The sequence below is a fragment of the Mytilus edulis genome, chromosome 7 (assembly GCF_963676685.1).
Source record: "Mytilus edulis chromosome 7, xbMytEdul2.2, whole genome shotgun sequence".
Taxonomy (NCBI): Eukaryota; Metazoa; Mollusca; class Bivalvia; order Mytilida; family Mytilidae; genus Mytilus; species Mytilus edulis.
The window spans coordinates 91,681,929-91,706,070 of NC_092350.1; the positions used below are offsets into that span (position 1 = coordinate 91,681,929).

The 24,142-nt window shown below is 32.7% G+C and overlaps 1 protein-coding gene across 16 annotated transcripts in view; it reads right to left on the minus strand.

The window, feature by feature from the left end:
• The window catches only part of LOC139482473 (dihydropyrimidinase-like), a 55,682-nt gene that overhangs the window by 24,416 nt on the left and 7,124 nt on the right, over positions 1 to 24,142 (minus strand). For 5 of the 16 annotated variants that reach the window (XR_011654873.1, XR_011654872.1, XR_011654871.1 and 2 more), the window contains exon 3: positions 381 to 475. Coding sequence is in view for 8 of the 16 variants with exons in the window: in XM_071266379.1 (XP_071122480.1) it covers positions 381 to 475 (95 nt within the window). In the remaining 8 variants the exon portion in view is untranslated. Of the gene's footprint in view, positions 1 to 380; positions 476 to 2,429; positions 2,803 to 5,962; positions 6,209 to 10,123; positions 10,183 to 16,842; positions 17,284 to 24,142 lie in introns of those variants that run through there. The other 11 variants (XR_011654876.1, XM_071266383.1, XR_011654875.1 and 8 more) reach the window with 10 other exon arrangements.

Consider the following 24,142-nt stretch of genomic DNA (forward strand, 5'->3'; position numbering starts at 1 on the left):
TAAAATAAGTTGCCAAAATGAGGTCCAAATTGGTCAGTTATCTATATTCTTTATGATAATAACTACATGATTTGTTTAGAACCTTATCCATCATGTCCATTAGAACCTTATCCATCATGTCCATTAGAACCTTATCCATCATGTCCATTAGAACCTTATCCATCATGTCCATTAGAACCTTATTCGTCATATCCATTAGAACCTTATCCATCATGTCCATGTGTTCCATATTTCTTATATGCATGTTCTTAAACAATAAGATGTGATAAGTCTAATTGGGTACAAATGTAGGTCATGTAGGTCTTACAAAGTCCCGCATATTATCAAATAAAGTTTAATTACTTATCTCCTACAACCGAAATTATTCAAATAGTCCTTACTTGATAATTCCATCTTCTATATAGATATCTGCATCAAATGACTGGTCATCATTGACAATACGGCCACCTTTTATAAATAGCCTGGACTGGGCACTCTGAAATAAGTAAATATATATTTAGTATATTTATAAAACAAATTTTCATCATTGACAATACGTCCACCTATAATGGATAGCCTGGACTGGGCACTCTTATACATATATTTATTAAACAACTTTTCATCATTGACAATACAGCCTGCTGCAGAAAATATAAAAGGAAAAAAATGTGTCCATGAAACACAGATGCCTTTGCTTGATAATTCTGTAAGTTTTTAATTTACAAAGGGACATAACTCATGATTATAAACTGCTAAAAAGTTTCATAACATTTGGTTAAAGCAAACTAAAGTTAGAGTACAGAAACAGCAAATTTTGCAACTTTTCCCATTCTAATTGGACACCACCCAAATTCATACTAGACCTGAGTTTGGTGCATGGTACATGTAATTGGTATTGTTTATAAGTTTCACAATATTTGGTTGAGACATAACTCACTAAGTGGTGAAAGGGACACCACCAAAATTCAAATTTGACTTGACAGTGGTGGATCCTGTGAGTGAGTGAGAACTTATCATAGAAAAGTGTGTGGTAATGCACATTGTTTATATCTTTAATAACATTTGGTTGACATAAACTAAAGTAAGTATTGCCAATGTCTCTATACAACTTTTTAAAAATTTGTCATTCGTTAAACATTTAATTTCGTTGTTCACCCAATGTTGTGAAATCCATGAAAATTGGTATCCAACGAATAATAATGAATCCACAGGATTATATATATATATATATATATAGATAAATGTAGATTATTTTTTATAATTCAGCACACAAACATTATTCAAGGGAGATAATCCAGTCCATAGATATGACTGCCATTTAATCAATGCCTTTATTTTGGATAGGATACACAATACATTGGAGTTACTACACCAATATTGACTTAAGTAATACCAATGTTTACAAGTCTGTCACAAGTTTGAGTAAATACAGGAATATTTAAATCTAAAATCCTTTGATAAAAGTTATACTGTAGAAAGTGATACATAATTTAGGGTCTAGGTGTAAAAGATTTCCTTCCTGAATAAACTTGCATTAAATGATTAACATTTACAAAAGAATGTCTGCTTAAAAGTCTGAAACTGAAGTATTTCAAATAACAAACTTGATTTTGGGAGAATTCAAAAGATTGCACAGGCTGTATTAATAAGTACTGTAAATTCAGAAATTATTGCACGGTTTTTATTATTGCGAAGAATGTGAAAGAGATGTAATTGCAAAATGGCATTTTGAAATATTATATATGAATTATTCTCAAAATAGTAAAAACTAAAATAGCATTAAAGTCTAAAATGACAAAATCGCACTAATCAATGCACGCAATAATTTCTGAATTTAGAGTTCTCTGTGCAGTCATGCAAACCATGGTGGTGGTTAAAAGGGAGTCAAACTCATTAAACCCTCCTTTTAAGGTCTGCTTTTCTCAATGTCCAGTGACATATATTTCATATATAAAAATTGAGAAAAGAAGATTTATGTTTTACTACATGCAGGTCACTAAATGACCTTGAATAGTTCTTTCATTTGTTTATGTTATAGAACCCTTAATGTGGCCTAGACATACAATGTTTTACAAAAGCTAGGTACATGTATAATTGTGAAATCCTTCATCAAGTGTGTAGGTTTGTTTTTTTAAATTGTTCAACAAAGAAAAATGAAGGGGTCAAGGTTGCGGAGGGTATTGTCACCAAAAAAAACACTACAGTGTACACCACAGTAAAATCATCAATGTATGTGTGTTGATGTAACTAAGTGTTGCTGTCGAAAAAGATAGAACAAAAATTTTCAAACAAATAAACCAGAAAGGTTTAATATTTAATTGCAGTAAAATGCATAATACATTCATAAATTTTCTTTTTATATTACTAGACAAGTAACTTGACCTTGACCTTTCTGAAACCAGGAAGCCATTACAAAAGTTGGGACTGCAGACAACAAAGACAAAACTTACAGTATGATGCTCACAGCCACAATTATGCCATGTGTCTGCTGAGCCTTCAGGGGCCTCTCTGGTGTGACTACACTCCATGTCGTCCTGACTCCCCAGACAACTGGGTATGTCAGTAAACTCTTTCCCACGATTGACAATTACTTTAAAGCAATGGGTGAAGTCCATTTCATGTCTAGAAATCCAATGCAACGTGATCCAGACTTGTGAATGTTACGTAATAGTTTAGCATAATGCATTGACATCTTCGGAACAAAATTATTGATTTAAATTCTCCGAGTTTCAATGAGACTTGCTGCTGAATCTGCCCACTACATGACAAAGATGGAGTTGTGGGAAATAACAACTTGAAATTGAAGTAGTTTACATGCATTAGTCATAGAATTAATAAAAAATAAATTAATCCATTCATGGCTACATTAAAGCTTTAAACAAATCAATATTTAACCATAACAGTAAGCTTACTTGTAATGCAGATTTCTGAACAATGCAGAAACTGAGCTGATCATTAGTCTTGCCTTTTTAAGACTAAAAGGTCAAAAGGTCAAATGATGTCAGAGAATGATTAAAATTTGATAGTATATATCCATCCTCTTTTGAATATTTTTTTTGGTTCTATTAATTATAAAAATCCTCTCTGATCAAGACACTCAAATTCCTCCAACCACCACCCCCATCCCCCCCAAAAAAAAATACCCTCTGAATAAAAAAAATCTTTTCCCCAAGTTCAGAAAAACAAATGTACAGACACTATCAAAGAACTTTTTAACTGGAAATTAAAAAAGATCAACCACAGACAAGATTGGGAACAGTTTATATGACCAAGTGAATAAATCCCTACCACTTTCATTATTGGTCAGTGGAAACAGCATATTAGTTAATATATATTTTGGTAGATTGTCTGTATAGCAACTTTTTTCATTTGATCAAAACTGATGGCAATGGAGGATTAGACAACAAAAAAGCCTCTGGCATAATAGTCTTAATTATAAGCATAGTGATTCTTTGGTGACATTTTTATGAAATATTTGCCACTGTACATCAAGCAACACATTATCAATTAATTGGTCTTAATCAGGCCATACTTGTTATATGTTCACTTAAATAGGATACATTAAAGTCACATAATTATCTGACTTAACATAGAAATTGACTGTAAAACTTATTCACTTGTAAATACATTTGTAATAGTAACCTGTATTTTGTAAACAAACCAAACATAAACGATATTTTATCCAGGTGACAAGATTTATATAAAACACTATTTTAGAGGTCCTCCTGTATTTAAACTTCCATTCAGCATGTTCAGTGTCATGTTTTATACAAGTTTGATTATGTACACTAGCTATATAGATTAAACAAGGTTCACTGAATAAATACTGTATAACAGACTGGGAACATCAACTCTATATTCTGAGGAACTCTAAATATCAGGGTTTTAATTGTGTCATCTAATATATTCAATGTCAGAAATACTAAAATAAATAATACCAGGCTGTTTCCCCTTAAAATAATGTCTGGTAAAAATATTTGCAAAATGTCCCGCTGTTCAAAATTTTCATTTATGTAGGTGTTTTGAATATAAAAAAAAGAAAAGAAAAAAAAGGTGATTGTCATAAGACAACTGTGCTTCACAAGAGACCAAATGACAAACAGTTTAGTGTTACATCTTTTTTTACTGAACCATAAAATTGAGAATGGAAATGTGGAATGTGTCAAAGAGACATCAACCTGACCAAAGAGCAGAAAACAGCGGAAGACCATCAATGTGTCTTCAATGCAGCAAGTAACTCCCACACCTCATGGCTTGCTTCATGTAGCCCCTAAACAAAAATGTATACATTTTTATTTACGGGCTAGCTAAAGTAGCATAAGTCTGCATCCTGGTACAGGATTTTCTCATTTGATCTGTTTCTGCGCTTTGGTCGAATTGTTGTCTCTTTTGACACATTCTCAGTTTTATCATAAATATGCATATGAGACAGGAACGCAAGTAATCAACTATATGAACTATGAGACACCAAAGTCTGATCATTTTTTCCATTTTGCATATACCCCCCCTTGATTAAGGTATCACAAGATAAAATAAGAATTCTGTTACTATTTTTGAAACCACAAATCATTTTGACATATAAATGTATAATATATAAATAAGTACAGTTTTGTGTCTACCTTGTATGATTTATAGGATGTATAAGCATGTCAGTCATGTCAGTCATATCGGTCAACCTACAAATCTGACCAACATTCAACAACATACAGTAATTACTAAATGTTCCAAGACTCTAGAACAGTAAACCCCCCCCTTTACCACCAAAATTCAAACTTGATCTGTGTTTTTTGGTTATTAGCATTGTCTTTTAAGTTTTATAACATTTGGTTGTGGCAAACTAAAATTCGAGAATGAAAACCAATTTTGGGATGTACAGACATATGAACATGCAGACGGACAAGGGTAAAATCCACTAGGGCATGGGCATAAAAAACAGAAAACATCAAAATATTGGGTGCATAATAACGTTCTGACATAAAAAAAAAAATCAATTTCAAACTTTAAATTACTGCTTATCCAAAACTCCTTCAAAATTGTAAAACTCCACCTCCCATTTCTTTAAATACTATTTGTATACCTCTTATCTCTTAGTATTACATAATTGACAAATATTTTCTATCTGCCTTTAATAATTATGACTCAGTCATTGTCAACTTCCATGGCAGATTATAAGAACACTTTGAAGTGTCTGCAGGGACAGGGTTTGGTGCACCTTGAGACTTTTTGAAGTTTTAGTGCCAAAAACCTACAACAATTATGATGCACAGACCTGCACTACTATTTTGGTGCATTTTAAAAGTCATGCTGTTTTAGATGGTTGAATTTAAATAATAGAGAAAATAAGTTGTTACACCATTTAATAACCCAAGTTGCATTGTTTTCGTCATAGGTTAATTTTTTGTGCAATGTTCTCTTAAAACTTACATTTGGTTGGATTTTCAGAGTTACCTTTAATAAAATAATGATGTATTCAGACCTAATTATTAACATTTTTACTTAAAGTTGTAAATTGCCTATATATGTAAGTTTATTCTCAAGTCGATGTTGATACATGTACATACACTAAAATCCAAATTTTCTTCTCTTTTTCAAAATTCTTTTCAAAGTAATCAGAAGTTAAAATATTTTGAAAAAGTAAAAACATAATAATAAATGCATTTAGAGTTTGTGGTCTTTAATCAGTCCAAACATCTGTATATTGAAGGATCAGATTTCATCTCCAAACTGAACTCTTTCTTTTCCAATGTCATATGAGTACACAATCAAACACATTTAAAATACATGCCATTACATATCTACAATCTTCAACCTGTCCAATTACCCGCCTAGTTTATTTCACTTGCATGCAATTTATGTAATTTAAAACAAACAATTATATTAAATGACCATTTAACTTTTTAAAATATTTGAATTGAAAAAACAGCTACCCGACAGGTGTAAAATGTTATCTTTATAACACATAGATTTTTAAAGGCCCCCTTACCTGTTCGTTTGTACCATTCTCTTCCTCCATTTTCGATAGTAAAAAATATTTGGTAGAAAATCGAAGCCACTTAATCAATGTACAGGTAGATAAAATAATTTCCCGCTTTTTATATATTCCACACTTCAGCAAACTTTCTAAACAACAAAACTATCTGGAAACTTGTTAAATGTCTACCTGTGATAGGGTACGACCTTGGGTGTACCATATATTCATTCAGTTAAAAGTATCAGTAGAGTAGAAGTCACCAATGTGTGACAACATGCCAAAGGCTAAACATAACTTAAATGAAGGAGATGTATAACTGATATCTTATGTGTAATCCAAAACTTGACAGGATTATAACTGTTCACCTCAGAGGACCAAAGAGGAAAACATCCACTTGTACTGAATAACTGGTTGGGACCACTGTAAATTTTTCTAGATATTCATTAACCATTACTTGTAAGCTAGGTGACCCAGGCCCATAGCCAGGAATTTTCCAAGGGGGGGGGGGGTTATTTGGACTCACAAACTCGACTTTAGCAGTCACAATTCAAACAAAACGTTGACTTTAACAGTGCTTATTTGTTTTCAAAAGGGGGGGGGGGGGGGCGTCCGAACCCCCCTGGCTACGGGGAAGGGGGCCCCTTCAGTATGTCAGGAAATCAAATTAAAAGATTGTTGTAGTGTTGATTCATTATATTAAAAATATTTCAGTAACTGTTCACATACTTTTTGAGGGATGCCAGATGCAGATTTAGCCTTCACACTGGATTTTCTATGTTTGCAACCTACTTGGTACATAATATACATTTTCAGGGCCTACATCCAGAGGATTTTCAGGGCCTACATCCATATTGGCAATATTAGCATAAATAACTAAATATAATATAAAGCAACAATTGTATAGTTACTTTTTTTCAAATTTCAACAGAATAGTTGTTTATCAATTAGTTTGCGTTGGTTATGAGTTTGTAATTAGATTTATAATATTTAAGTTCATATTTATAAAGTTTATTGAAAACTAGCTTTTCAATTATAATAAAAAGAAGATGTGGTATTATTACCATTTAAGAGACAACTCTGCACATGAGACCATTTATGACATAGAAGTTTACAACCTTCAACAATGGATAAAGCCTATACAGCTAATATAGCTATAATAGGCCAAGAAATGACAAATATAAAACAATTTAAAGGTGAAAACTATTACCCCTACACTACCCCGATTTATTCGCCTTAATTTATTACAGGTAATTTAATGCAGATGATTTGTCATGACATGGGGTTAATGAGGTCGTAATGAGGTGGTTATAGGTAGACATTTATATATATCTTACACCTGTGATCAATGATTAATTGTAGGTATTTAATGCTAACCTCCAGCACACTAGGTTGCAGTCTTGTTATTGACTGCTTCATTGGCTTATATGCAAAACAGCAAACAGAAAGTAGAAAAAAACATTTTAACATCAGGGTTTCTGAACTTTTTTTTAAATATAAATATATATTTTTAATTCAGCATTTAATAACAGATTAATTTGAGTCCAGCAAAAAATTGACTTTTTAATTTCACTACATGTTTTGACATGGAATTGTAATACATTTTTTGTACAAGACTGGTACCAATAGGCCATATCACTTCAGCCATGTTTTGTTGGTGGAGGAAGCTTGAAAACCAACTATCCAAGGTCATTTGTATTGACAAAGCTTTTGAGTTAGTTAATTAACACTGAAGATGGACTAGTTATGACAGACACCACTTGCCACTCAATGCCGGAAAAATAATAGGGTTTTATTATACCATACAACTTAACAATGATTCTTTATATTAATTTGAAATTATACATGCATATATATCTGACAAAAAGAAGGCATGACCATGCATTTATTACACCAGTCATCTTTGTGATGAGAAAACATTAATGCTAAATTCAGAGGAACATATACCTTGTAAAGATGCAGCTTGGGACAACAAGAATACACAAATTGTCCTGATAAGAATATATACATGTACATTATTGTACAATGATTATACATGTACCCGGACTCCTAATTCAAGTTATTATAGCTTGGTCATATTGCAGGCTACAATGTATTTTACTGCATGTAAAGACATCATATGTGAAACATGTGTATACACTCACTATGATGATAAATGTTAAATTTCTAAGACAACTCTGTCATTAAGGCTCCATAGAAACAAGAAACCCGATCTATTCCCATATATCTAAAGTTAGGCTCCATAGAAACAAGAAACCCTACCTATTCCCATATATCTAAAGTTAGGCTCCATAGAAACAAGAAACCCTATCTATTCCTATATATCAGAACTACAAGAATCATAAAAGTCCTGCCGTGAAGTACTTCCAAATAACTGAGATATAGATAACAACAGTGCACTTTAGATAAAGAAATAAAAACCTTATGTAAATAAAGGCATGTCTTTTGTAAACATTTAAAATGTGGATAGATTAAAACCTTTCTATAACCAATTTTAATTGACTTTTTGAGCCTATACTTATAAGAGTCAAATTTCACTTTTTAAATATTGTGTAGGATTAATATCTGATGTCATACAGCTGTTTAGTAATTTGACATTATTTCCAAGTTTTTAAAAACTTTAATAAATTATGAACAATTGAGTTTTAATCACACTAATATAATCTACAAAAGTTAAACTATATTGTAATTAAAAGCATTTGTATATCTGGCTATCAGTTCTTACATACTGAAGGTGTAAATTATGGTCTCAAAGGGAGATAATTAAAACAGAAAATCATTTTACCAGATGCTTTTTAGTTATACAAATTGTATAGCCAAATTAAATGGAGGTGCTCCTAATTAAAGGAGGTTCATATACTAAGAAGAAGAATCCAAATCAATTTGAAATTAAAAATTAGCCATACAAAGCTGTAACACATTTAGAAAAATATATCCAGAGCTTAATTAACAGATAGAAATATGAAATGAACTGTTCAAATAATAATAAGAGGCATGAAAGGGAACGAAATCTGTATCAAGTTTTTTCTTTTAATTCTAACATATTTTAATGCTAAAAAAGAAACAGAAATACCGTTACGTTTCCGATGTTAAACCTGTTATTAGGGATACTCAAAGTCTCATGACAAAAGAGACTAGAAGAAAGAGAGAGATATCTGCGAAAAATGCAGGAAAATAAAAAAAAATAACAATTTTGAGTTCATCAGTACATTGGAATTTATATATATTTTTTAAATTTATTTTTCTACTGTTATTGGGGACTTCATCTCTTTGTCAAGTCCCCTTATCAATTTATATGCAAGTACATCTGTACAATTCAACTTTTTAAGTCTTTTTTAAAAATCTCTACATGAAATATAAGAAGATGAGGTATGAATGCAAACTGTTATGCAATGAGACAACTTTCCACCAAAGCTACAATGTTGTAGATTCTAGCAAATATAGATTGCAGCTAGTAATAGCCAGTTCAACATGTTTTATTTATATCTGATATAAATAAATCTCTGACATCAGAAGTCATTTTAAGTGCTTTTAATTATTATTAACAAAGTTTTCCCTGTGCTATAAGAAACATTTTTTCAGATAGCATCTTCCTGTTCTAATCATGCTAATGGCTTTAACGTTAACAAATCCTATGAAATGAGATCTAAAATTTCTTGTTTTGGCAAGACTACATATTTTACACCTACATGTACATGTATTTACTCCCCTTTTTCTGTCCATGTACATGGTATTTATGCTTAACTAGAGTGACATTCTGAATGTATATATATATGCCTGTCCTACTTCAGGAGCCTACAATTCAGTTGTTGTTGTTTGTTACTGTGTTGCATATTTGATTTGCATCATTATTTTGTACTTAAATTCAGCTTTTGAATTGTTTTATAGTTGTCATTTCCTGGCCTTTTCTAGCTGAAAATGTGGTATAGGCTTTGCTTATTGTTGAAAGTCATATGGTGACCTATAATTTAATTTCTTTGTCATTTGGTCTCTTGTGAACAGTGGTCTCATTGGCAATCATACCACATCTTCTTTTTAATATTCAAAGGTACAAATAGTACAAATGTAGAGGCATCTTTCCCTATATAAAGTAGTTTACATCTTATTTCGACACAAGGTCGTCCCATTATCCATATTTATCTGGAGTAAAAAGGAGGGTTCTTATAATTAACTCACCATTGTTCCTGTCTGATCAGTATGATAACTCAGTGTACTGACATATTGATGTATATGTGTGCTTACATGTACATGTACATTATCAGGAAGTAGTCAAATGTAGCTACTGCTTATGTCTTGTCAGAAAACAAGGTCAATGTCATGGTTGTTTCCTAGCAAGTGTTTTATAAAAATCTTGATTATGTGCCTCCCTCCCTTTTGTGGTAAAAACTTGGTTGATTGTTTTTAGGGAATCACTGAAGCATAACTGGAGCAGGCCCCTTCTTAGACAGTCAGTGGGCCCCCTTATAAAAAATTCTCCACAGACACATGTATTTTTTGTACATATGTGGCTATGGTGAGCTAGATTCCCCAGGGCCTAAATGTACTGTATTTATAACTTCTTACAGGAAACAAAGCCCATATCGCATAGTCACCAAAAAATATTCAAATGAGAAAATTTATTACAAGTTTTATGTACAGAATAATGAACGAAAAAAAACAAATATGGAACACAGCAACAAACAACAACCACTTAATAACAGTATTTGTTCCTAAGGAAAAATGAGTATAGAATATTTGTTCAAATTATATATAAAAGGAACAGACATTGGCCTTGTTGAAAACAAAGTTTTCAAATGAACAAATATATGCTGACATGCAGCCCAAGATTTTTGTGGTGATTAAAATGAAGAGCATTAACACTTACTGATCATTTTAATTTGTTGATGTTATTGGCCTACTATCTTATTATAAATGTACTTGTACAAATGTATTCCATCCATATGGCATATATCACCTTTTTTCCATTTGTACATACATGTAATGTACATGCTGTTACATACTAAAACAAAATGTGAAATATCCAGCAGATTATGTAAACCAATTATCTTCTGCATAAACAAATCATTGAAATATATTTCTTATGAAGAAAGAATGCAGCACATCTGTTTATAAACCTACAGTACTCCACACTCCAGGGACACCCATCACGTGGTGTATACCAGATGTAATCTGACAGTATTAGTTCTGACAGTAACAATGGTGAACATGGCAGAATCCTACTTATTGTCTAGATAATCCACAGTTACAATATAGCAACAGGTACCACTGATATAAATAAGTCCTTGGAAAGTACAAATATAAACAGGTGTCAACAACAGAGTCTACACAGAGAATTATACTAGATTCTAAACACAATCGAAACAGGCTAATCTGTCAAATTCATTGGGTAAAGGGGGGATCAAACCGTGCTGTATTTCAATATAGAATATTTCCTGATTATTTTCACTTTATCAGTTTATCATAAAAAAAAATCTACATGTTACACATGTAACTGAGGTATTATTTAGTGCAATGACTTTAATCATATTCTACGCACCAGCTGTTTGCACCTTGACTCAAAATTCACATCTTGTATTATTTTTTAAATGAATGAATTCAGAATAATGAGCATAATTACTAATATTACATGTTTCATGTTTTGCAATATATAGAAAGTGTAAACTAATATTACAGTTTTATGAGTATACATGGTATATAATAGTATAAACTAGTGTTGTCAACGGTTAACCGGTTAACTGGTTAATCGGTCGAACGACCGAATACCGAATACCAAAAACGCTAACCGGTTAACCGGACTTTTTTTCAATTTTGATAGATTTTATATAAATTTGTATTGAAATTATTAAAAGGTTAGGTTTTACTTTATAAAATGTCGTCGTGGTAATTAATTTGACTGTAAATTGATTGCTATTGTTAATCCCATCAACATAAAATTAATTAGAATTTGTCTCTCAGCTCGGGGCAGGATCTTAAAGAAACATTATTAGTATACTTGTTTTTTTAGCAGTAACTCTAAATCAGTAATGCGATTAAATTTGACGATTCATTATTTCGTTTATGATCTAATATTGTGTAAACCTACATCTAAATGTGCAACCTCCGTCGTGCAAGGCTAAATCTTACTTTAAACGAAATTCTAACTCAAAAATTGTGAAATGCAAACCAATGTGAATGTGCTCAATGCATACGTGATAGTACGAGTAACATGCAAACAAAGTAAAGAAACAGGCCGTGAGGTGACCTATAGTTGTTGATTTCTGTGTAATTTTTATCTCTTGTGGAGAATTGTCTCATTGGCAATCATACCACATCTTCTTTTTTATAATTAATCACTCAAAATGAAACACTCCACATCATTTTCGGAGACAACAAGTGAAAAGGAAAGAATAATCATTTTCAAACATATTCAATTCCACGACAAGTAGTTGTTTTAATTTTATTTTTCAATCTGAGGTACAAACGCTATATATATAGTTGATACGGTGTAGTTGCTTATTAAAAGTCAAAGTTCGCAAGAATCCTCACAGACAAGCCTGATAATGCCAGAGGAAAAACTTCAATTCTAAAGCATAAATTTATGACTTGGATGACAGGTTGTCAAATTGACACTCATACAACATCTTATATCCATGTGTAGGGCACTATTGATAAGGCTTGCAAGCACCAACTCAAACTACCGGTTAACCGGTTAATCGGTCGAACGATTATCCGAGTAACCAGTTAGGCAAAAGTGTACGATTTGACAACACTAGTATAAACCAATGATATTAATACACCCCCAGACATGTATCCAATTTCACTTTATTTTCTATTTTGTTAGTTTGAGGCTGACTTTTGTCATGTGTGTACAGACATTAACATTTAAACTTGTTAAAGATGTAAACGTTTCTTCCTGAATTCACAGGAGCAAATTGACACTAGATCAAATTTCCATTGATGTGAAATTATTTGAAAACAGGAAATGAATCCTACTTCAAAATATAAATAAACTTCATAATTCATAACTTGTTAAAGGGTTGTATTTCATAATACCTTGAAAAAAAATTTAACCAAATTCAATAATTGAAACATAAAAAGTTTGAAATGCCATTTTTCACATTTAGTTACATGAGTAATAGAACCATGCAAATTTACCACCTTTAAAAAATATCAAGGTCATATTCATAAATTTATAATTGAACCAGTTTCCCAGATGATCCTACAGAGAAATTGATTACCCCATTACAATATTTAAATTATTTTGTATATTTATACAATCCTTCCCCTCATGGGGCTATTCACTGACTGGTATAAAACCAACATCAGAGAATATTGATTAAAGTCATAAAGTTACACAGGGGTTTAGATAACAGAGATATATACATAGCCTGGGGTCCTGGCCAATCTTGTCAGTATAGCCAGGCGTGTATCAATATACTGCCTGTCAATGATTGGTTAATACTAATTTTGTCCTCAATGTTTGTTTTACATCTGTATCCAATCAATTCTTATTTAACATCAATTAGTAAAAATTAGACTGTAATTATTTTTCTTTATGAATTGATGTATAGTGTTATCATATCTAATTAGTAGTATGATGATAATTAGTAAGCAGAAAAGGGTTAATTCTTATCAGCAATCGCCTGGTGAGAAAGTTAAAAGTTTAAGATTTCACATGTCCAAGGTGTCAATTGGATTCCAATTGTGCTGATTTACATCAAACATCAAAATTTATGCAAATATTTATTCAGCCTCACTTTAGATTCAGAGTCAACTGGCACTGAATCGATCACATGGTATTTGTTCCCCACCTGGCCCTTACGACGCACAGCTAGATTGGGCCGGATCCCAGGCTATATATACAGAGCTAAATTGGATGATTATCTATGCAATTTCATATATCCTGTGTATAAATAAAATAGAACAAATTTTTGTTTCTGGTTCTGGAAAAATCTGTATGTACTTAGAGAGTCCAGACTATTAAGAGGATTATAATTTTTTAGTGTACAGTCATGTTTTAGATCTTTGCAAAAATATAGAATTTGGACAGTGATTTCTGTTTCAATAAAATAAAAAAATAAAAGTCAGCATTTCTGCAATGTGCAATCTATATAGTTTGTGAATTTGAAAGTCTTGCATATTATGCATATAGAGTGACCTGCCGCCACATTTAACAACTACTCCATCATTTGTTCATGTTACTGTAGAATATATTGGTACTTTATTTTGTATTCATTACATGTAAATGTATACCTATATAACAATGACTTTCTTCTTTTAAAATCTTACATGTAAATGTACATGTATACATGTACTGAAAAATATACATGTATAACAATGAATTTCTTCTCTAATAATCTAACATGTAAATGTTTATCAAAATATTAAGGGATTTATTTACTCAAAAGTTTATCTTCATAAACTAATACCTGATTTTTAACTTAACAAAAAACTACAGTTTATTTAGAATAGGTATGGCTGTGTTGACATTTTTGTGAAAGATTAAATAGATAATACCGAAATAATGAAGTGTTTGATCGCAAGGAAAGGCTTAATGATTATCCGATTAATATACAGAAGTTAAGCTAAAATTACAACTAATTGTAATTTAATCGTTTTGGTCTTTAATCATATACAATATATGCCTATTTTTAAATTCTTAATTTAATTGTTCACTAGGTTGAATTCCCACAGTGGGTTTTAATATCATAGACATATTATTATTGCCTACATTTTCATTTTTAGTGAAAGTTTGAGAATCTACAGCAACTACTTTTTGATTTGGGTAGCCCTTTACCAAGCTCTTGTCTGGAATAATAGTCCTGAGCTCCATTCAAAAGTTACCTCTCAATATATCCCTGATTATTCGGGAGACCCAAAACAATAATTTGAACTGATACATTTTGTATTTTAATATTGTATTGTGTATTTTTGTATATATGTTATGTTTGTCACAGATCATGTTTTTGGTTTATATGGTAATAAAATTATTTGATTTGATTTGATTATTATTATTGCTTTGATTCCTCAAAATAGACTTGCTATTTTTGTTTGCCATCATAATATTTTCTCCTCCTTTTTCCAACTTGAGTAGAAATAGCGCACGTCATAATTAAGCATGCAGGATAACTACCAAAATGACATGCTTGCAATGTGCACTGTACATCTTGGAATCAAGGTATCACATATACAAATGTACATGTATATAAATTAATTGATAACTTTGATGAATAATATTATACATACATATATACATCCATCATTCGTAATAACATATATGCATCTGACATTGTAAATATATGTATTTTAATTTTGAATATTCAAATTACAAATACATGTAGAACAAACGATTGTGCATTGATAAAAGGAAACTAGAAGCTCTATTGATAGTCGACTTTATTATTTACAGATTTTTATAGATAGAACTTCTGATTCCTGTTTATATACATGTACATGTATATGCTTACCTCGTAGTGTTAAAGGAATATGTACATGATTATGCTGAAACTCCTGTACATGTATATATATATATTTGCATTGTTATGATATTGTAATTATTGTATTTATTTATGTTGGCCTGATTTGTGTTGTGTGGCCTGATAGTTGTTTACAGAATAATCTTAGAACTGTGCAGTTTAGAAATCACTGGAACAATTACAGAATGATTGGAACTTTCCAGAATGATCCTAATAAAAGATGCGTTATATAAACTTCTACATTTTACTAGAAACTTCCGTTGTAACTTTCTAGGATGTTCCCTTATAGACTGTTCTAGAATCTTCCATGACAACTATATATATACAGACACTAAAGTTAAACACACTCTTGGACTTGGACTTAAACATCAATAGACATTTATATTCATAGCATTTGGATTGACACTTTAATTCTACAAACAACATCATACTGGATTGTGACCGTAGTAGTGAACGTAATATTCAGATTGGATTCCGAAAGATATCGGGATACAGACAAAGATAAAAGATTGGACTCATATTTTGACAGTTAAGTTGACAGTAATATTTGTGTAATACTTCTTGTAAACTTTTGTATAATAAATATTGTTAAATTTTATTATTGATTTGTGTCTTTTGTTGGCTACAATTTAAAGGCGATTTCTGGCCGTAACAGCATGTTTTTATTAAGGCCAAATAAAAAAGTATGTGTGGTTCCAGTTACATCTGAAAAAAAGTTAGGGTAGGTAGGTAGGGATTTTTTTTTTGTAGGAGCATTATTCTGACTTAAACAGTGCTTGATGAAAAATGACAATAAAATCTTTAGGGTAGGCTATTTTTAAGCCGAATAAGCAGGGACGGTAGGGTTACTGGAACCACACATATATCTTTATTTGGCCTAAAGAAAAATACACCAAAGTAAAAAAATCAGCCAAATAAATATGATTTCTGGACTTTTTCTTCAAGCATGTGCATTATGCAACTACACAAAAAAAAATGTACAATGTAAAACCAATTATTCTGAAGGTGGAAACTTTAATATAAACACACACACACACACTCACTTGTTTAGTTTAGCCTTTAATATGACCAGGCATAGAATTACATATTCTTTGGAACTGTAAATTATTCAGACTAAAAGAGCAGTCAACATAAATAATTGTACATTTATTAGCATAAAACCTCTATCACTGAAATATGAAATGACATTAATTTCTGATAAATTATATGCTAATCAGCCAAAAAACCACTGTGTAAGTACAGTACAGTCATACACTGTGCAAATTTACTAATCAAATCCAATATACATTTCTGTACTAAACAATTAGCATTTTGATTGGCATGAAAAACTGGCAGCATCTAAAATTAAAACAATGATTCACTCCGAGATTCGCTCATGGTCTTGCATTGGTAAATAATCTTATTAATTCAAATTTATTTGAGCTCGAAACAGTAACCTACCTGCAAATGAATGGGAACTTTCTTTACTGGCGTCCGGTTCATTTCTTTCGCTTTCTGATGGAATGATGTAAATTTTAGGTCAACTATTTCTGATCAATAAACAAGCTAAGATGCTTTGTAACACGTGTGAGAAGATGTAAATTTCACAAAATCAATTCCATCAATAAATTAAAAATTCACAATTTTCCGCCACTATGTCTATGTACATGTGTTGTACAAATGAAACTTCCCTTTCATAAAATTAACATAAACACACACTTTTGTCAAACGATCTCATTAAATAATAATGTATCCTAAAGATTAGAACTACAGAATTCCAATCGCCGGTTTGTTGGCAGTTTATCTCAAACGTGAAAGCATCAGTCGATGGGAATTACTCATGCAACAGTTTCGGCCCGGCGACTAGCATAGAGAAAGTGTATAAAATCAGGAATGTCTCGGTGAATGGTTTTACGGAAATTATAAACGCGGACGTCCAAGAAGACACGCACCTGTTAACTTAACGGGATAATTGAATTGATTTGGACAATGACTTTTCTCTATTTAGACACCATGGGCGGATCCAGGTGGGGGGGGGGGGACTGGGGGGCCCGGGCCCCCCCTTTCGTGGGAAAAATTTGGTTGATTATATAGGGAATCACATATAGGCAGTCAACAGCAACCATAGAGCTGTGTCATGTGACAATTGTCAACTATGGGTTCACATCAAATGTGGTAACATTAGTCCAGAAGATTATAACAAACTGAGTAAATGTGAGAACATAACATGGTCATGTCCAAAATGTAAAATAATTTTAACTGGTACAACAATCGAACAAAATAAGCATACAGAAGCAATAGTAAACAGCAAAAACAACAGCTTAAACACCTCCAGTACATCAACCGGAAGTGATAGATCAGAGATGAATAATGAAAATGATAAAGGATTACTTACCATACTTACAATGAATTGTCGTAGTTTGCGAAGTGAAGCTAAACGAAACATGCTCCAGACAATAATTGAAACACATGAACCACACATAGTTCATCTGCAAGAAACACATCTTGACAAAACCATATCAACAGCAGAAATATTAGACCCAGAACAATATGAGATAGTCCGTAAAGACCGAATAACTGAAAAAGGTCATGAAGGCGGCGGCATAATTAATGCTGTACGTAAGAACATTGTATGCAACGGAGAAGACACACTAGACACTAACTGTGAAATAGGATGGACAAAGATACAACTGAAAGGATGTAAAGCCCTCTACACTGGCTGTTATTATCGTAAACCAGATAATGATCCTACACCATTACAGAACTTGAATACTTCAATTAGTAGATTAACGCATAATAATACTCTGCCTAACATAATACTTACTGGAGACTTCAATTTACCAGATATTGATTGGGATGAAGAAGACTCAAATGGAGGATACACCATCAAATCAAGCCATAACTATTCCAACGAAATAAACAAACTAGCATTAGACATTGTTGAGGAACACTGCTTGCAACAATGTGTCACAGAACCAACGAGGGAAAAGAACATTCTAGATCTTGTTCTCACAACTAATGAAAATCTGGTACAGAAAATGAGCATTACTGATGGAATGAGTGATCATCAGATGATAATTACAACTGTCAATGCAAGACCAAAGGTAATTAAGAACAAGCCCAGAAAAGTCTATCAATATAAGAAGGGAAATATGGAAAAAGTTCAAGAATATTTGAACAGCAAATATGAAAATTTCAAGGAGAAGATAACAGAAATGAACATCGAAGAGTACTGGACTCTATTTAAAACTCACCTTTTTCAAGCAATGGACCTACATATACCATCCAAAAATCTGACATCGAGATTTAACCTACCTTGGGTGAACCAACACATCAAGAAGATGATACGTAAAAAAGAACGACTATATAAAGTTGCAAAGAAATACCAAACTAAAGAGCACTGGGATAAATTCAAGCAATATAGAAAAGCAGTAAAGACAGAACTTGATATATCACATAAGAAGTATATATTTGATATGTTAGAAGTAAGTCCATCAACATCAGAAGCTTCAACAAACACACAAGACCAATACAGAATAGGGAAAAAATACTGGAAATACATCAAATCTAAAAAGAGAGAAACAGTGGGAGTATCAACACTCAAAGTTAATGGAGAAATATTAGACAACAGCAAAGGAAAAGCAGAAGCACTTAATGCACAATTTCAATCAGTGTTCACGATTGAAGACTTTCAAAGCTTCCCTAAGATAACTGAAAATGAAACATCAAAAATACCAAGTCTACACATTAGTATAGAAGGGTTAATCAAACTATTAAAGGGAGTGAACCCAAGCAAGGCAAATGGTCCAGACAATATATCGTGCAGAATATTGAAAGAGTGTGCAGAGTCAATATCACCATACTTACAGTTAATCTTCACCAAAACACTAAAAGATCAAAGCGTACCACAAGACTGGCTTATTGCAAATGTCATCGCACTATTCAAGAAAGGGGATAAGAGTCAACCAGTCAACTATCGACCAGTATCCTTGACATCAGTTCCATGTAAAATAATGGAACATATTATATTTAAACACATAATGAACCATCTTGAGAAGTATAATATACTTGTGGACTTCCAGCATGGCTTCAGAAGCAAAAGATCGTGTGAGTCACAACTAGTCATAACAGCAGAGGATATAACCAGAAATCTGGACAATAACCAACAGATAGATATGCTAATATTAGACTTTAGTAAAGCATTCGACACAGTACCACACCAGCGATTGTTGAAGAAACTAGCATCATATGGTATCGATGGAAACATACTTGCATGGTTAGAAGCTTGGCTGACACAAAGAGAACAACAAGTCACACTGGAAGGAGAAAGATCAAGTACTGCTAAAGTAACATCTGGCGTACCACAGGGAACAGTGTTAGGACCATTGCTGTTTCTCCTATACATAAACGACATCGGGAATGACATAACATCAAAAATTCGCCTGTTTGCAGATGATAGCCTACTCTACCTAGCAATCTCGTCAAAGGATGACTGCAAACATCTACAAGAAGATCTCGACAAAATGGTAAAATGGACAAAAATTTGGCAAATGATATTCAATCCTTCAAAATGCTATGTCCTTACAATAACCAAAAAAAGGAAAACCATCAACTTCAACTACAACATCAATGGTCATATCCTGGAATCAGTTGCATCAAACCCATACCTAGGAGCTGAACTCACCAACACCATGTCATGGGACAAACAAGTTAACAAAGTTGTCACCAAAGGAAATAAAGCACTAGGCTTCATACGAAGAAATGTTAGATCATGTCCAGAGGCAGTTAAAAAAACAAGCCTATCTTGCCCTTGTCCGACCGCACCTTGAATACGCTTGCAGCGCATGGGACCCTCACCTACAAAAACATATTTATCAGATTGAGATGGTCCAACGCCGTGCAGCACGCTTTATCAAAAGCAATTATTCAAGGGAGCCTGGAACAGTAACAACTCTTCTAGAAGAATTAAATCTAACACCACTAGAAATAAGAAGAAAAGTAGCACGTATAACACTCTTTCATAAAGCCATCCATGAAAGAGTTGCTATACCTATTCCAACGCACATTATAAAACCAAGAAGAACGTCGAGACTCCACCAACCGAACACTAAAAGATATGTACAAATCAGGCCAAACAAAGATATCTACAAATACAGCTTTTTCCCTAGGACCATCAGAGACTGGAATAAACTACCAGATGAACTATTAGAGATCGAGAGCAGTGAGGAATTCAAGACCAAACTCACCCAGCTCCTCTGTAGTGGCTAGCAACACAGACAGTCGATACTGGTAGAAAATGTTTTTAACCTGCACCTGTATATAAATTTTTAGCACAATTTTGGAACCATTGTTTGTAAATATAGAAGTTTATTGTCATGTTGGAGGACGTCAAAAGTTAAAACTATACTTGAGTGATGGGTCGAAGTACCCTTTTCGAGTGACGACATAGCTCCGCTATGTCGTAGATGTAGATGTAGATGTCACTGAAGCATGACCGGATCGGACCCCCTCTTAGGTCAGTCAGTGGGCCCCCCCTTACGAAAAGTTCTGGATCCGCCACTGGACACGATGTTTTTCTAAAACAATTTTTTAAAAAGACTCACATTATTCCAATTAAATATTTGAAAATGATTATGGATGTCATTTAACAAAATAAAAAAAAATAAAAAATCAGGTGAACTCTGAAACTAAAATTAGAATCTATACTCAATGTTAAAACTGAAATAACAATATTTCCACTATATTTAACTAGCCCTCGTTTAAAATTATTAAAAACATGACTGTTATAATGTCAAACTTGTGAAGAAGCTTGGGGCTCAATTGGGTTATTCTAAATTTAAGATTTTGAACAACTTTAAAATAATATTTTGGTGTTTAGAACTGCCGCGGGTAAGCGTCGCGGTTTTATGGATTTTCGCACCGTTTTAATGGTTTTAACACGGACATTTTTCAATTATGTAGACTCAAATTTGAAACCCGGGTAAATAAATAGCACCAATGAAAAACAGATGTTTATAATACGGTGACTAAAAAGCCGTTCAGGAACCACAAGAAGTCATCTAAGTTTTTTGGTTTTGTTTGCTACAATTCCATTTCTTTTATTTCTTTCATACTTACTTATCTGTTGACCGAAAAGCCAGCATACTGATTGCCCTTACTCTGCAGATGTCAATATATTATAATAAAAAAAACCTCTTAGTAATATTAGTAATAGCAAGGAAGTATTCATTTTACTTTCATGGTAAAAGCAGTGTAAAATTGTTAAAGGGGTAAAATTGAAGATTTTGTTTTAGGGGAGGGACATGTAGTAAGTCTACGAGTCATTTCAGGGGCGGATCTAGGATTTTGGAAAGGGGGCGAAGCTTTTGAATTTACCAAGCGGAGCGAGGCGAAAAAACATTGGGACCTTTTGGGGGCTAAAACATAATCGGTTCCTGACTTGGGGAATGTATATTTTATAGTTGCTGTAAGTGTAGGGACTGGATTGGATATTTTGTATTCCGTATTCTCCTTATTAATTGTCTATTATTAAAAGATAGTATGGATCCAAAGCTATGTACTGATATTTGATGTGGGACTTGTCAGTAAAAAATAGACATTGAAAATTCTTATCTGTTGTATGTTAAGTTTGATGAGTTTTATCACTTAGTTTTGCAATTTGAATAGGGACTTTTCGTTTTGAATTTTCCTCGGAGTTCATGAAGTATTTTTGTTATTTTACTTTTTAGCACATAGTCACAGTTTTGTAAACAAGATATAAGTCGGGCTATTCGATGAAATTTACAATACGACCGACACAAGTCAAGAAAGACAAACAACTAAAATGAATGAGTTTGAAATGACAACAGGTCTTGAAAAAAGTATTCAATATATCAGTTCGGCGAAACAGACATTCCAGTCAGATATGCAAACCCCCGGCCCCCCCAAAAAAAATGACGCCCATTTTATATTCATCATGTTTATTTAATATGCTAAATAATTCGGTTGGAAATTTTCGTTTCTTAAAATAGCAAAAAAGTGGACAAGATTATTGTTTTCGATACGGCCAGAATTTTTGTTCAAGGTAAAAATCAGAGTCAGATTGTTCTTCTCTCAAATATCTCAGACTGCCTCCTCGAATCAAATGGTTCATACCTTAGACTTTTGCTGAGTTCACACGTAATTCGAATTCGATTCGCATTAACTAATTCGAACTAGTTTAATTCGCATTCGAAACGTTTTACGTCCTAACGTCAATTCTAATTCGAATTACAATTCGCGTCAAATTCGCTCTACTGTCCAAACGACGCTAACTTTTAATTCGTATTAACAAAAGCGTATTTCTAATTCGAATTCGGTAATTCGAATTAGCCAATTGCGTATCAATTCGAATTTAAAAAAAGAAGAGTGTGTGAACGCGATTAGCGAATTCGATTCGCATTCGATTCGAATTCAATTCGAATTAAATGTCCGTGTGAAAGAGGCATTGAAATCTATCTAGAGCTTTTACTGACTGCATGGCGATCATTATTCAGCTAAATTATATTAAAATAGGCTGGGGCGTTTTGGGTTTAACATATTTTCGTGTGTAAAACTTATTGCTGTGGAACTTTTGTTCATGAGAGTGTAATAGAGTTGGTGGAATTGTGAAATAGAAGTCAATACGTTCTTGCTCCATCCTGAAGGTGTCATTATTGTCATCCTCAGCATAAGTAATGTGTTACTGTAATTTGAATTTTAAAATGAATGCACTGGTCAACTCCACAATAGCGAATCACAAGACTTTGACATAATCAATAATATATATTACAGTAAATACGAGCGAAAAATATCTGTATACAAGTAAAGAATTGTCGCATACAAATTAAATACACGGGAAATGGCAAACTTCACGAAGTCTTAGTCTGATTAATCATTAAATTTTACAAATAAAAAAGTCCAAGCAATGGGAGCGTTCGCCCTCTACGTCCCCTCTGACTCTGTCACTAATTTTACCACATGCTATTTCCGTTCTTTTAGCGGTATTCAATATATTTTTTCTGAGTAAAACAATATTCCTATAGATATGGAAGAATTTGGATACTCCTTATTGAAGGAGGAAGACATAAAAAAGACAATCGAACTATCGGACTTTCAAACGCACTAAATCGGAGCCTGAAAGACGGACAAAACCAATGACCAACTGATGATTGAACAAACCTGAATAGAGTCGGGCTCCTAAAGTTATCATATGCTCCGGGAGGGTAACTTGACAATTCAATATTCCTGCTACACTAGTTAAAAACAACCGTCACTGAATTATAAGTTTATCAAATGCAAATGGTTTGTATTCAAAATCAATCAAGTACATTTGTAAATAAGCATAGCTTTTTTTAAAAAGAAGATGTGGTATGACGGCCGATGAAACAACTCTTCACAGGAGACCAAATGATACAGAAATTAAAAACTATATGTAACCGTACGGCCTTCAACAATGAGCAAAGCCAATACCGCATAGTCATATATAAAAGGTCCCGAAATTATTCAATCGACTGTCTCGATTCTAATGGAACCTATGCAGTCAAATTTGTTTCCAATTTCATCGTCTCAATACCTAGGGAAAACGTTTTATTCAGTACATTTTATTATATAATAGTTAAATCAACTGAATCGTGAAACCAGCTTCAATAAACTTGTATATCCCATTACTATACTGGCAAAACACCTATTTAAAGGCCCAATACATGTGACACAAAACTGCCTGACCAAAACTATACACATGTATTTACATGAGTATAAACAA